The 12,948-nt window shown below is 46.4% G+C and overlaps 1 protein-coding gene across 1 annotated transcript in view; it reads right to left on the bottom strand.

Moving 5' to 3' along the window:
• Window positions 1-12,948, bottom strand: part of iqsec1b (IQ motif and Sec7 domain ArfGEF 1b) — a 45,026-nt gene that overhangs the window by 14,765 nt on the left and 17,313 nt on the right. Inside the window, exons 6-10 of the mRNA XM_082967769.1 lie at window positions 12,236-12,375; window positions 7,764-7,919; window positions 7,449-7,548; window positions 6,874-7,035; window positions 2,249-2,425 (exon numbers count right to left, since the gene is read on the bottom strand). Coding sequence (XP_082823895.1) covers window positions 2,249-2,425; window positions 6,874-7,035; window positions 7,449-7,548; window positions 7,764-7,919; window positions 12,236-12,375 — 735 coding nt within the window. The remainder of the gene's footprint in view (window positions 1-2,248; window positions 2,426-6,873; window positions 7,036-7,448; window positions 7,549-7,763; window positions 7,920-12,235; window positions 12,376-12,948) is intronic.

Raw genomic sequence — 12,948 nt, 5'->3', positions numbered from 1 at the left:
GAGAGACAGAAGGGAAGTTAGCACGGAAGGGAGAGAGCAGTCTACAGTAAAACATCTCTGGTACATCTCTAGTACGCTACCAAAACACTATACTAAATAGATACTACGGAGCAACGGAGATTAACGGAGAATAAAGCACAGTGACTCCTGATAAGTCTGGCCAACCCATTACCACAGACAGACTACTATAGCAGTAGGTTGGACTTTGATTCCCAAAACATCAACTTGTCTGTTAAGGGTGTTCAAAGCCCCAAAACCAGAGAAGTAAATGTTAAGAGATTGAACATGTCAGAAGGGTCGAGGAACTGAAGTGTGATGTAGACAGAGGGCAGTAGCTCAGCTAACCGTTTCAGGTCATGTCTCTAGTGTGCAGAGAGAACAGGTGATGTGAGTAGAGAGAACAGGTGATGTGTGCAGTGTGCAGAGAGAACAGGTGATGTGTCTAGTGTGCAGAGAGAACAGGTGATGTGTCTAGTGTGCAGACAGAACAGGTGATGTGTCTAGTGTGCAGACAGAACAGGTGATGTGAGTAGAGAGAACAGGTGATGTGTGCAGTGTGCAGAGAGAACAGGTGATGTGTCTAGTGAGTAGAGAGAACAGGTAATGTGTCTAGTGTGTAGAGAGAACAGGTGATGTGTCTAGTGTGCAGAGAGAACAGGTGATGTGTGCAGAGAGAACAGGTGATGTCTCTAGTGTACAGAGAGAACAGGTGATGTGTCTAGTGTGCAGAGAGAACAGGTGATGTGTCTAGTGTGCAGAGAGAACAGGTGATGTGTCTAGTGTGCAGACAGAACAGGTGATGTGTCTAGTGTGCAGACAGAACAGGTGATGTGTCTAGTGTGCAGAGAGAACAGGTGATGTGTCTAGTGTGCAGAGAGAACAGGTGATGTGAGTAGAGAGAACAGGTGATGTGTCTAGTGTGCAGAGAGAGCAGGTGATGTGAGTAGTGTGCAGAGAGAACAGGTGATGTGTGTAGTGTGTAGAGAGAACAGGTGATGTGTGCAGAGAGAACAGGTGATGTGTGTAGTGTGTAGAGAGAACAGGTGATGTGTGCAGAGAGAACAGGTGATGTGAGTAGAGAGAACAGGTGATGTGTCTAGTGTGCAGAGAGAACAGGTGATGTGTGCAGAGAGAACAGGTGATGTCTCTAGTGTGCAGAGAGAACAGGTGATGTGAGTAGAGAGAACAGGTGATGTGTCTAGTGTGCAGAGAGAACAGGTGATGTGAGTAGAGAGAACAGGTGATGTGTCTAGTGTGGTAGAGAGAGAACAGGTGATGTGTGCAGAGAGAACAGGTGATGTTTCTAGTGTGCAGAGAGAACAGGTGATGTGAGTAGAGAGAACAGGTGATGTGTCTAGTGTGCAGAGAGAACAGGTGATGTCTCTAGTGTGCAGAGAGAACAGGTGATGTTAGTAGACAGAACAGGTGATGTGTCTAGTGTGCAGACAGAACAGGTGATGTGTCTAGTGTGCAGAGAGAACAGGTGATGTTAGTAGACAGAACAGGTGATGTGTCTAGTGTGCAGAGAGAACAGGTGATGTGAGTAGAGAGAACAGGTGATGTGTCTAGTGTGCAGAGAGAACAGGTGATGTGTACAGAGAGAACAGGTGATGTGTGCAGAGAGAACAGGTGATGTGTGCAGAGAGAACAGGTGATGTCTCTAGTGTACAGAGAGAACAGGTGATGTGTGCAGAGAGAACAGGTGATGTCTCTAGTGTACAGAGAGAACAGGTGATGTGTCTAGTGTGCAGAGAGAACAGGTGATGTGTGCAGAGAGAACAGGTGATGTGTCTAGTGTGCAGAGGCTTTACCTGGATTAACAATAGAACATTAAGTAATGTCCGTGCTAACAGGCTGAGTACATTAGTCAACACGTCCATCTGTCTCTAGTCCACACTGAGACACCCTGTTAAACTGAGACTCAGACTGTGCCTCACCTGACCATTCACCTACAGTACAGCCGCTACTGGCCCAGGTAAGGAATCTGCTCTTCATTTCAGAACTGAGTCATCAGATATAGTGAAGTGAGTATCATACCAGCAGCTGCTGCCTAGAGAGGAGACTACAGAGCTCTACCTAATGTCACGGGCCACTACACATACTAGTGACATAGGACACATCTGAAATGGCACCCTTTTCCCTATATAGTAATGCACTACCTTTGGTCCTATGAGGGGAATAGGGTGCCATTTTGGATGTAGTCTTAAACATAGAACCCTAGGCAGGCTGATGACCTCTAACCCCTCACCTGCATCTGAGAGGTCTCGTAGCGAGCTGCTGAGGGCACTCCTCTTTAGCCCCTCCCCCATGGCGTAGTTGTCATCAAGGCTGCCGCGACCCAATTGGCCGTTCCCAGAGTCCTTCTTCAGCCCCGAGCTCTGTGATAGGCTGGGACGGACCACGCCCTTCTGCTTCTCCAGCTCCGCTAGAGGGGTACACAGATTCAGGTTAGATTACAGCTCTGGGACCTGTCAGTCAACCCCGAGCTCTGTGATAGGCTGGGACGGACCACGCCCTTCTGCTTCTCCAGCTCCAATACATTTATGTCATTTAGCAGACGCTCTTATCCAGAGCAACTTACAGTAGTGAATGCATACATTTCATGCATTTTTTTTTTTGTACTGGCCCCCCGTGGGAATCGAACCCACAACCCTGGCGTTGCAAACACCATGCTCTACCAACTGAGCCACAGGGAAGGCTATTACAGTGACATAATCAAATGAACTTCTGAATCAAGTAACGTTAACTTATGTAATCAAATTAACTGATTGGTATTTATTAAGATCCCCATTAGCCACTGCATAAGCATCAGCTGCTCTTCCATGGGTCCACATTAAACATGACTGACGTATTACATAGTGCAGAACATTATTAGTCAAGGACTGAAAATACATACATTTAAAACATCACAAAGCCTACATATCAGTACATACACACAATATCTAGGTCTAATACATAGTACAGTGCAAATTACAATACAACATACATAAAAATGTCTGTGTCTCTTCACAGTACCCTTTTGTGCAGTAAGGTGTTCTTTAATCTGGTTTTTGAATCTGGTTTTATTTTCACCTTGAGTTACCTGGGATGGCAGAGATTTCCATGTAGTCATGGCTCTATGTAATACTGTGTTTCCCCCAGCCTCTGTTCTGGACCTGGGGACTGTGAAGAGACCTCTGGTTGGTTGTGTTGTACCGATGGGTGTCTGAACTGTGAAGAGACCTCTGGTTGGATGTGTTGTACCGATGGGTGTCTGGACTGTGAAGAGACCTCTGGTTGGATGTGTTGTATTGTACCGATGGGTGTCTGGACTGTGAAGAGACCTCTGGTGGGATGTGTTGTACTGATGGGTGTCTGGACTGTGAAGAGACCTCTGGTTGGATGTGATGTGTTGTACCGATGGGTGTCTGGGCTGTGAAGAGACCTCTGGTGGGATGTGTTGTACCGATGGGTGTCTGGACTGTGAAGAGACCTCTGGTGGGTTGTGTTGTACCGATGGGTGTCTGGACTGTGAAGAGACCTCTGGTTGGATGTGTTGTATTGTACCGATGGGTGTCTGGACTGTGAAGAGACCTCTGGTGGGATGTGTTGTGCCGATGGGTGTCTGGACTGTGTGCGAACTGCTTGAACAGACAGTTTGGTACCTTCAACACATCAATATCTCGCACAAATCAAATTGTATTTGTCACATGGGCCGAATACAAAAGCTATAGACCTTACAGTGAACTGCTTACTTACAAGCCCTTAACCAACAATGCTTTACGAAGTTTTAAGAAAATTAAGTGTTCAGTGAAAAATAGAAAATAAAAGTAACAAATGATTAAACAGCAGCAGTAAAATAACTAGCGGGGCTATATACAGGGGGTACTGGTACAGATTCAATGTGCGGTGGTACTGGTTTGTCGAGGTAATTTCTACATGTAGGTAGAGTTAATGTGACTATGCATAGATAATAACAGAGAGTAGCAGCAGTGTAGAATGGGGGGGACAATGCAAATCGACTGGGAAGCCCATTGATTAGCTGTTCAGGAGTCTTATGGCTTTGGGGTAGAAGCTGTTAAGAAGCTTGGCCCCAGTGATGTTTTATCCCATACTTCTTTAAGGCTTTGGCTAACCCAGTCTTGAGGTTTAGTTCAAATCAAATTAAATTTCATTGGTCACATACAGTGGCTTGCGAAAGTATTCACCCTGCTTGGCATTTTTCCTATTTTGTTGCCTTACAACCTGGAATTAAAATAGATTTTTTGGGGGTTTGTATCATTTGATTTACAGAACATGCCTACCACTTTGAAGATGCAAAATATTTGTTATTGTGAAACAAACAAGAAAGAAGACATAAAAAACTGAAAACTTGTGCGTGCATAACTATTCACCCCCCCAAAGTCAATACTTTGTAGAGCCACCTTTTGCAGCAATTACAGCTGCAAGTCTCTTGGGGTATGTGTCTATAAGCTTGGCACATCTAGCCAGTGGGATTTTTGCCAATTATTCAAGGCAAAACTGCTCCAACTCCTTCAAGTTGGATGGGTTCTGCTGGTGTAGAGCAATCTTTAAGTCATACCACAGATTCTCAATTGGATTGAGGTCTGGGCTTTGACTAGGCCATTCCAAGACATTTAAATGTTTCCCCTGAAAACACTCAAGTGTTGCTTTAGCAGTACGCTTAGGGTCATTGTCCTGCTGGAAGGTGAACCTCCATCCCAGTCTCAAATCTCTGGAAGACAAATAGGTTTCCATCAAGAATTTCGCTGTATTTAGCGCCATCATTCCTTCAATTCTGACCAGTTTCCCCGTCCCTGCCGATGAAAAACATCCGCACAGCATGATGCTTCACTGTGGGGATGGTGTTCTCAGGGTGATGAGAGGTGTTGGGTTTGTCCCAGACATAGCGTTTTCCTTGATGGTCAAAAAGCTGAATTTTAGACTTCCATATGTGTGGGGAGTCTCCCACATGCCTTCTGGTGAACACCAAACATGTTTGCTTATTTTTTTATTTAAGCAATGGCTTTTTCCTGGCTGCTCTTCCGTAAGCCCAGCTCTGTCGAGTGTACGGCTTAAAGTGGTCCTATGGACAGATACTCCAATCTCCACTGTGGAGCTTTGCATGAAATCCAAAATAAAAATACATTTAAAATTACATTACCTGTAATTTTAAATTGAAAAACGCCAAGTGGGATGAATACATTTGCAAGGCATTGTATCTAGCAGATGTTATTGCGGGTGTAACTAAATGCTTGTGTTCCTAGCTCATACAGTACTGTAGTATCTAACAATTCACAACAATACACAAATCTAAAAGTAAAAGAATGGAATTAAAAAATATATAAATATTAGGATGAGCAATGTCGGAGTGGCATTGACTAAAAACAGTAGAATAGAATACAGTATATACATATGAGATGAGTAAAGCAGCATGTAAACATTATTAAAGTGACTAGTGTTTCATTATTAAAGTGGCCAGTGATTCCATGTCTATGTAAATAGGGCAGCAGCCTCTAAGGTGCAGGGTTGAGTAACCGGGTGGTAGCCGGCTAGTGATGATGATGACCTTGCGATAGAAGCTGTTTTTCAGTCTCTCCGCCCCAGTTTTGATGCACCTGTACTGACCTCGCCTTCTGGATGATAGCGGGGTGAACAGGCTGTGGCTCAGGTGGTTGATGTCCTTGATGATCTTTTTGGCCTTCCTGTGACATCGGGTGGTGTAGGTGTCCTGGAGGGCAGGCAGTGTGCCCCCGGTGATGTGTTGGGCAGACCGCACCACCCTCTGGAGAACCCTGTGGTTGCGGGCAGTTGTCGTACCAGATGGTGATACAGCCACACAGGATGCTCTCAATTGTGCAATCTTTAAACGTTTCTGAGGGTCTTAGGAAAGGAGTAGCAAAATGGAGTTGTGATCTGATTTGCCGAAGCGAGGGCAGGTAGCATTGATCTAGGGTTTTCCTTAAGCGAGTAAAGTCAATGTGTTGATAGAACTTCGATAGCTTTTTCTGCAAATTTGCTTTGTTAAAATCCCCAGCTACAAAAAAAATGCGGCCTCAAGATATGGGGTTTCCAGTTTGCATGAAGTCCAATGTAGTTCCTTAAGTGCCATTGTGGTATTGGCTTGAGGGGGAATAGACACAGCTGTGACTATAACCGAAGAGACTTATCTTGGGAGGTAATACAGTCGGCATTTGATTGAGGTATTCTAGGTCAGGTGAACAAAAGGACTTGAGTTTCTGTATGTTATCACACCATGAGTAGTCAATCATGAAACATACTCTTTTCTTCTTCCCAGATGGAGTTGTTTATTCCTGTCTGTGCGATGAACTGAGAACCCAGATGGTCGTATGGATGGGGACAGTATATCCCGAGAGAGCCATGATTCCGTGAAACAGAGTATGTTACAGTCTGTGATGTCTCTCTGGAAGGAGATCCTCGACTGAGCTCATCAACTTTATTGTGCAGAGACTGAACGTTAGCGAGTAATATAATCGGAAGCGGTGGATGGTGTGCCCGCCTCCTGAGTCGGACTAGAGGTCCAATCCGAATACCTCTTCTCCACCGGCGGCAACTTGAAGCAGCCTCTGGGATAAATTAAATTGCCCTGGAGGGTACGAACAAAGGATCCAATTCGGGAAAGTCCTGGTCATACTGCTGGTGAGTTACCATCGCTCTGAGATCCAAAAGTTATTTCTGGCTGTATGTAATAACACAAAAAGCATTCTGAGCTAATAATGTAAGCAATAACACACACAAAATACTAAATACTGCAAAGTTGCTTAGGAGCTAGAAGCAGAGCTGTCATGTCTGTTGGCGCCATGTTACTTATTTTTTTCCCCCATCAGGCTAACCCAGTCATGAGGTTCAAACCTAGGTATTTCCACTACTCACACTCTATGCGGTATTTCTCCATCTCCTGGACCTCAGCGATGGATTCTCTCAGGTCGTCAGTGAACTTCTTCCTGTCCTGAGGGTTGGGAGCGTTGAAGTTGATTAAAAGCTTGATATCCGCTCGGGGAACCGCCGATGTTAACCGCACGCCGTTGGGATAGTCTAGGAGGGATGACATCACAAGAAAAATTATATTTAACCCGAAAGTAAGTTGCAGCACCATAGGGTTTAATAATAGTGTCAGCTTCATAGGGCAGCACCAGAGGGTTTAATAATAGTGTCAGCTTCATAGGGCAGCACCAGAGGGTTTAATAATAGTGTCAGCTTCATAGGGCAGCACCAGAGGGTTTAATAATAGTGTCAGCTTCATAGGGCAGCACCAGAGGGTTTAATAATAGTGTCAGCTTCATAGGGCAGCACCAGAGGGTTTAATAATAGTTTCCCAGACACAGATTAAACCTGGTCCTGGACTTAAAATCATGCTCAATATAGAATATCCATTGAAAGCAGGCCGAATCTGTATTTGGGAACACCGCCCAGAGACACACAGAAACATCACAGCATTAGATACTTACACTGGTTCTCAAACAGCAGCACCTGCATCCCATAAAGGGAGAAGGACTGTCTGAAGCTGTACGTCACACAGTTTTTCTTCTTCTGGAAGATCTTTGTCACCTAGTTGGGGGAAAAAAAAACACACAGGGACATTCATGACTCAGTCCGGTCTTGGTCACCCTTCATAAACAGACTAAATGTTCCCTCTGTACATCAGAAACAACAATATGAACACGCTGTCTGTCCAAAGGACCAGGTTTGAAGAGCTTCTCCTGGGTGAGAATGAACTAGAGAAATAACTAGAGCCAGACAGAGTTCAGTTGTACAGTACGTACCACCACCAGGTCATTGAAGAGGAAGATCTCTCTCTGGTGCAGACCCAGTTTCTGAGGCTTGTTGGGATCTGGAACCTCGAACAACCTGCAGTAACACACCAGCCTGCGGTGTGGCAGGGACAGAACACAGCCTAGACCATGGTGCAGAGAACCAATCTGCATTTGGGGAGGGAGTAAGAAGGAGAGAGATCAAGTCATTCTTTGTAACAATGCACAGGCCTAGAATTTCTCAGCAAACAGCTGGAGGCACTTTGAGCTAAATTTTTATGGAATGTCTGCTGATCCTTATGAGAGTCTCTCACTCCCCCTACCGCCGCACCGGTTGTCTCGACGTCTGAATGCTCGGCTATGAACTGACATTTACTCTTGAGGTGCTGACCTGTTGCACCCTCTATAACCACTGTGGTTATTATTTGCCTGGTCATCAAGATGTTTGAACATCTTGAAGGATGATCTGGCCTTAAGGCTTGTTCCTCTCTAGGTTTCTTCCTAGGTTCCTGCTTTTCTAGGGAGTTTTTCTTAACCACCACGTTTCTGCATTGCTTGCTCTTTGGGGTTTTAGGCTGGGTTTCTGTATAGCACTTTGTGACAACTACTGATGTTAAAAAGGGCTTAATAAATACATGTGATTGAGTTGGTAAATCATACGGAGTAGAATAGTAGGTCACCGCCGATGCCTTGTCTGGATTTATTTACACCACTTTCCCTTTGACAATATGTCCAAGGAACTTCAGCTGGGTCTTCAGGAAATGGCATTTCTTCATGCTCAATGTCAAGTTGACATAATGGAGTTTGCTGAAAACAGCATTGAGGTCAGCCACATGCTGCTGTTTGTTGGGGGAGTAGACTATGATGTCACCTATGTAGACAAAACAGTTGACACCTCGCAGTTCCCCAAGAACTCTCTCCATCATTCTCCGAAAGGTCGCTCCAGCATGGTTAAGGCCAAAAGGACTGTATCGCGCTATTCTCTTTGTTCTTTTCATCCATCTCAATTTGCCAGTAGCCAGACTGCAGGTCCAGAGTGTTACACCAAGTAGCACCATGCAAAGACTAGGATGTCATGCATTGGGTAAGCATTGAGAGGTGTCTTGGAGTTCAAGCCTCTTAAATCAGCATAAAACCGATAGGCGCCATAAGGTTTGCCAACCAACACCTCAGGGGCTGCTCATGAGGAGTGGGATAACATCACCCTTTAACATTTTCTCATGATCTCTTTCTTAATGGGTGACACCCTATAGGGCCTGGACCCAAACGGCTGTCATCTGAGGGAAGTATGGCATGTCTGGTCACACCCTATAGGGCCCCTTACCAGTACTGACTTTCCCCCCCTTACTTGTACGGACTAATCCCTCCTTACATGTACTGACTTTCCCCCCTTACATGTACTGACTTTACCCCCCCGCTAGTACTGGCTTTTCCCCCCTACTAGTACTGGCTTTTCCCCCCTGATAATACTGACTTTCCCCCCCTGATAATACTGGCTTTCCCCCCCTACTAGTACTGGCTTTTCCCCCCCTACTAGTACTGGCTTTGCCCCCCCTACTAGTACTGGCTTTTCCCCCCCTACTAGTACTGGCTTTTCCCCCCCTACTAGTACTGGCTTTCCCCCCCCTACTAGTACTGGCTTTCCCCCCCCTACTAGTACTGGCTTTCCCCCCCTACTAGTACTGGCTTTCCCCCCCTACTAGTACTGGCTTTCCCCCCCTACTAGTACTGGCTTTCCCCCCTACTAGTACTGGCTTTCCCCCCCTACCAGTACTGGCTTTCCCCCCCTACCAGTACTGGCTTTCCCCCCCTACCAGTACTGGCTTTCCCCCCCTACTAGTACTGGCTTTCCCCCCTACTAGTACTGGCTTTCCCCCCCTACCAGTACTGGCTTTCCCCCCCTACCAGTACTGGCTTTCCCCCCCTACCAGTACTGGCTTTCCCCCCCTACTAGTACTGGCTTTCCCCCCCTACCAGTACTGGCTTTCCCCCCCTACCAGTACTGGCTTTCCCCCCCTACCAGTACTGGCTTTCCCCCCCTACTAGTACTGGCTTTTCCCCCCTATTAGTACTGACTTTCCCCCCCTACTAGTACTGACTTTCCCCCCTACTAGTACTGACTTTTCCCCCCTACTAGCACTGGCTTTTCCCCCTACTAGTACTGGCTTCCCCCCCCTACTAGTACTGGCTTTCCCCCCCTACCAGTACTGGCTTTCCCCCCCTACCAGTACTGGCTTTCCCCCCCTACTAGTACTGGCTTTCCCCCCTACTAGTACTGGCTTTCCCCCCCTACCAGTACTGGCTTTCCCCCCCTACCAGTACTGGCTTTCCCCCCCTACCAGTACTGGCTTTCCCCCCCTACTAGTACTGGCTTTCCCCCCCTACCAGTACTGGCTTTCCCCCCCTACCAGTACTGGCTTTCCCCCCCTACCAGTACTGGCTTTCCCCCCCTACTAGTACTGGCTTTTCCCCCCTATTAGTACTGACTTTCCCCCCCTACTAGTACTGACTTTCCCCCCTACTAGTACTGACTTTTCCCCCCTACTAGCACTGGCTTTTCCCCCTACTAGTACTGGCTTCCCCCCCCTACTAGTACTGGCTTTCCCCCCCTGCTAGTACTGACTTTTCCCCCCACTTTTTCCTCCTACTAGTACTGACTTTCCCCCCCTACTAGTACTGGCTTTCCCCCCCTACTAGTACTGACTTTTCCCCCCTACTAGTACTGACTTTTCCCCCCTACTAGTACTGACTTTTCCCCCCCTACTAGTACTGACTTTTCCCCCTACTAGTACTGACTTTTCCCCCCTACTAGTACTGACTTTTCCCCCTACTAGTACTGACTTTTCCCCCCTACTAGTACTGACTTTTCCCCCCTACTAGTACTGACTTTCCCCCCCTACTAGTACTGACTTTTCCCCCTACTAGTACCGACTTTTCCCCCCTACTAGTACTGACTTTCCCCCCTACTAGTACTGACTTTCCCCCCCTACTAGTACTGACTTTTCCCCCTACTAGTACTGACTTTTCCCCCCTACTAGTACTGACTTTCCCCCCCTGATAATACTGGCTTTTCCCCCTACTAGTACTGGCTTTTCCCCCTACTAGTACTGACTTTCCCCCCTACTAGTACTGGCTTTCCCCCCCTACTAGTACTGGCTTTCCCCCCCACTTTTCCCCCCTACTAGTACTGACTTTTCCCCCCTACTAGTACTGGCTTTCCCCCCCTACTAGTACTGGCTTTCCCCCCCCTACTAGTACTGGCTTTCCCCCCCCTACTAGTACTGACTTTTCCCCCCTACTAGTACTGGCTTTTCCCCCCTACTAGTACTGACTTTTCCCCCCTACTAGTACTGACTTTTCCCCCTACTAGTACTGGCTTTCCCCCCCTACTAGTACTGACTTTTCCCCCTACTAGTACTGGCTTTCCCCCCCTACTAGTACTGACTTTTCCCCCTACTAGTACTGGCTTTCCCCCCCTACTAGTACTGGCTTTCCCCCCCTGATAATACTGACTTTCCCCCCCTGATAATACTGGCTTTTCCCCCTACTAGTACTGACTTTCCCCCCCCCTACTAGTACTGACTTTCCCCCCTACTAGTACTGACTTTCCCCCCCCCTACTAGTACTGACTTTCCCCCCCCCTACTAGTACTGACTTTCCCCCCCTACTAGTACTGACTTTCCCCCCCTACTAGTACTGACTTTCCCCCCTACTAGTACTGACTTTCCCCCCTACTAGTACTGGCTTTTCCCCCCTACTAGTACTGGCTTTCCCCCCCTACTAGAACTGACTTTTCCCCCCTACTAGAACTGACTTTCCCCCTACTAGAACTGACTTTTCCCCCCTACTAGAACTGACTTTTTCCCCCGACTAGTACTGACTCCCCTCCTAGCACTGACCTTCCCCCGCCATACCTGCTCTGACTTTGCTGATAGTAAGTACATTTTTCCTCATTAAAGTAGCTATGACAGATGTGGTTGGCCCACCTAGCCATCTTAAAATGTATTAACTGTAAGTCTCTCTGGACAAGAGCATCTGCTAAGTGACTAAAATGTAAAAGCTCAGATAGAGATTAGACCAGGCCCTGTACCTTACAGAGCAACCTTGCCTGACACATGAAGACTTTCGAAACTTGCACAAGTCATCATGTCTCAGGCAAGGTTACTCTTTAATGTAATCTATTCGTGAACACAGTGTGTCCACTAGCTCTAATTTACCTCTTACCTTACCTAACTGAGTCGTGTGTCATGGAGGACCTGGGTTCTAATAAGTCCAACATACTGGCTTCTTCATGACACAAATAAAAAACACCATTTAAAATGTTGCTACATAAGGCCGAATCAAGGCAGTCGGTCACATATGTCCATGGCAGCATAGGGACTAAACTCCCTGTGACCTATTGAAATGTGTCCATGGCCGCACAGAGTCTAAACTCACTGTGACTTGTAGAAATATGTCTATGGCAGCACAGGGTCTAAACTCACCGGTTTCTTCCCAACAATGAGTTTCTCGACCTTCTGGACCTGAGAGACGTGATCTTCGTTGGTCTTCAGCTCTCTCTTCCTGATCCTCTCATATATTCCTGTCAGCATCTCCCGTGGGATGTCCCCTCCATCATCCACACCTGGAGAAATAGTTGATGCAATGTTACAACTAACCCTAACTCTAACCTCTTACACCCTATCAGCATCTCAAGCTAGATGTCCTCTCCATCCCCGCTAGAGACACACATACCGTACGTTCACAGTAATATGCACAGAAATACTGTGTTTCCCTTTAGAAACGGTTTGTGAGAGTGAGTTTGAATCACTCTGCTTCTCCACTAGTCAAAATCAAATCAAATGGCATACGCATACAATGCATTCGGAAAGTATTCAGACCCTTCACTTTTTCAACATTGTTACGTTACAACTTTATCCTAAAATGTATTAAATCGTTTTTTTCCCCTCATCACAATACACCATAATGATTAAAAAAACATATGATATTTCTAAAAACCTATTTATAGGTATTCAGACCCTTTACTCAGTACTTTGTTGAATCACCTTTGGCAGCAATTACAGCCTAGAGTTTTCTTGTGTACGACGCTACAAGCTTGGCCCACCTGTATTTGATTGGCTATGATCGGTTATGAAAAGCCAACTAACATTTACTCCTGAGGTGCTGACCTGTTGCACCCTCTACAACCACTGTGATT

The sequence above is a fragment of the Salmo salar genome, chromosome 22 (genome assembly GCF_965601325.2).
Source record: "Salmo salar chromosome 22, fSalSal1, whole genome shotgun sequence".
Lineage (NCBI taxonomy): Eukaryota > Metazoa > Chordata > Actinopteri > Salmoniformes > Salmonidae > Salmo > Salmo salar.
The sequence above is the reverse complement of the archived record's forward strand: the minus strand, read 5'-3'. Positions and strand labels throughout refer to the sequence as shown.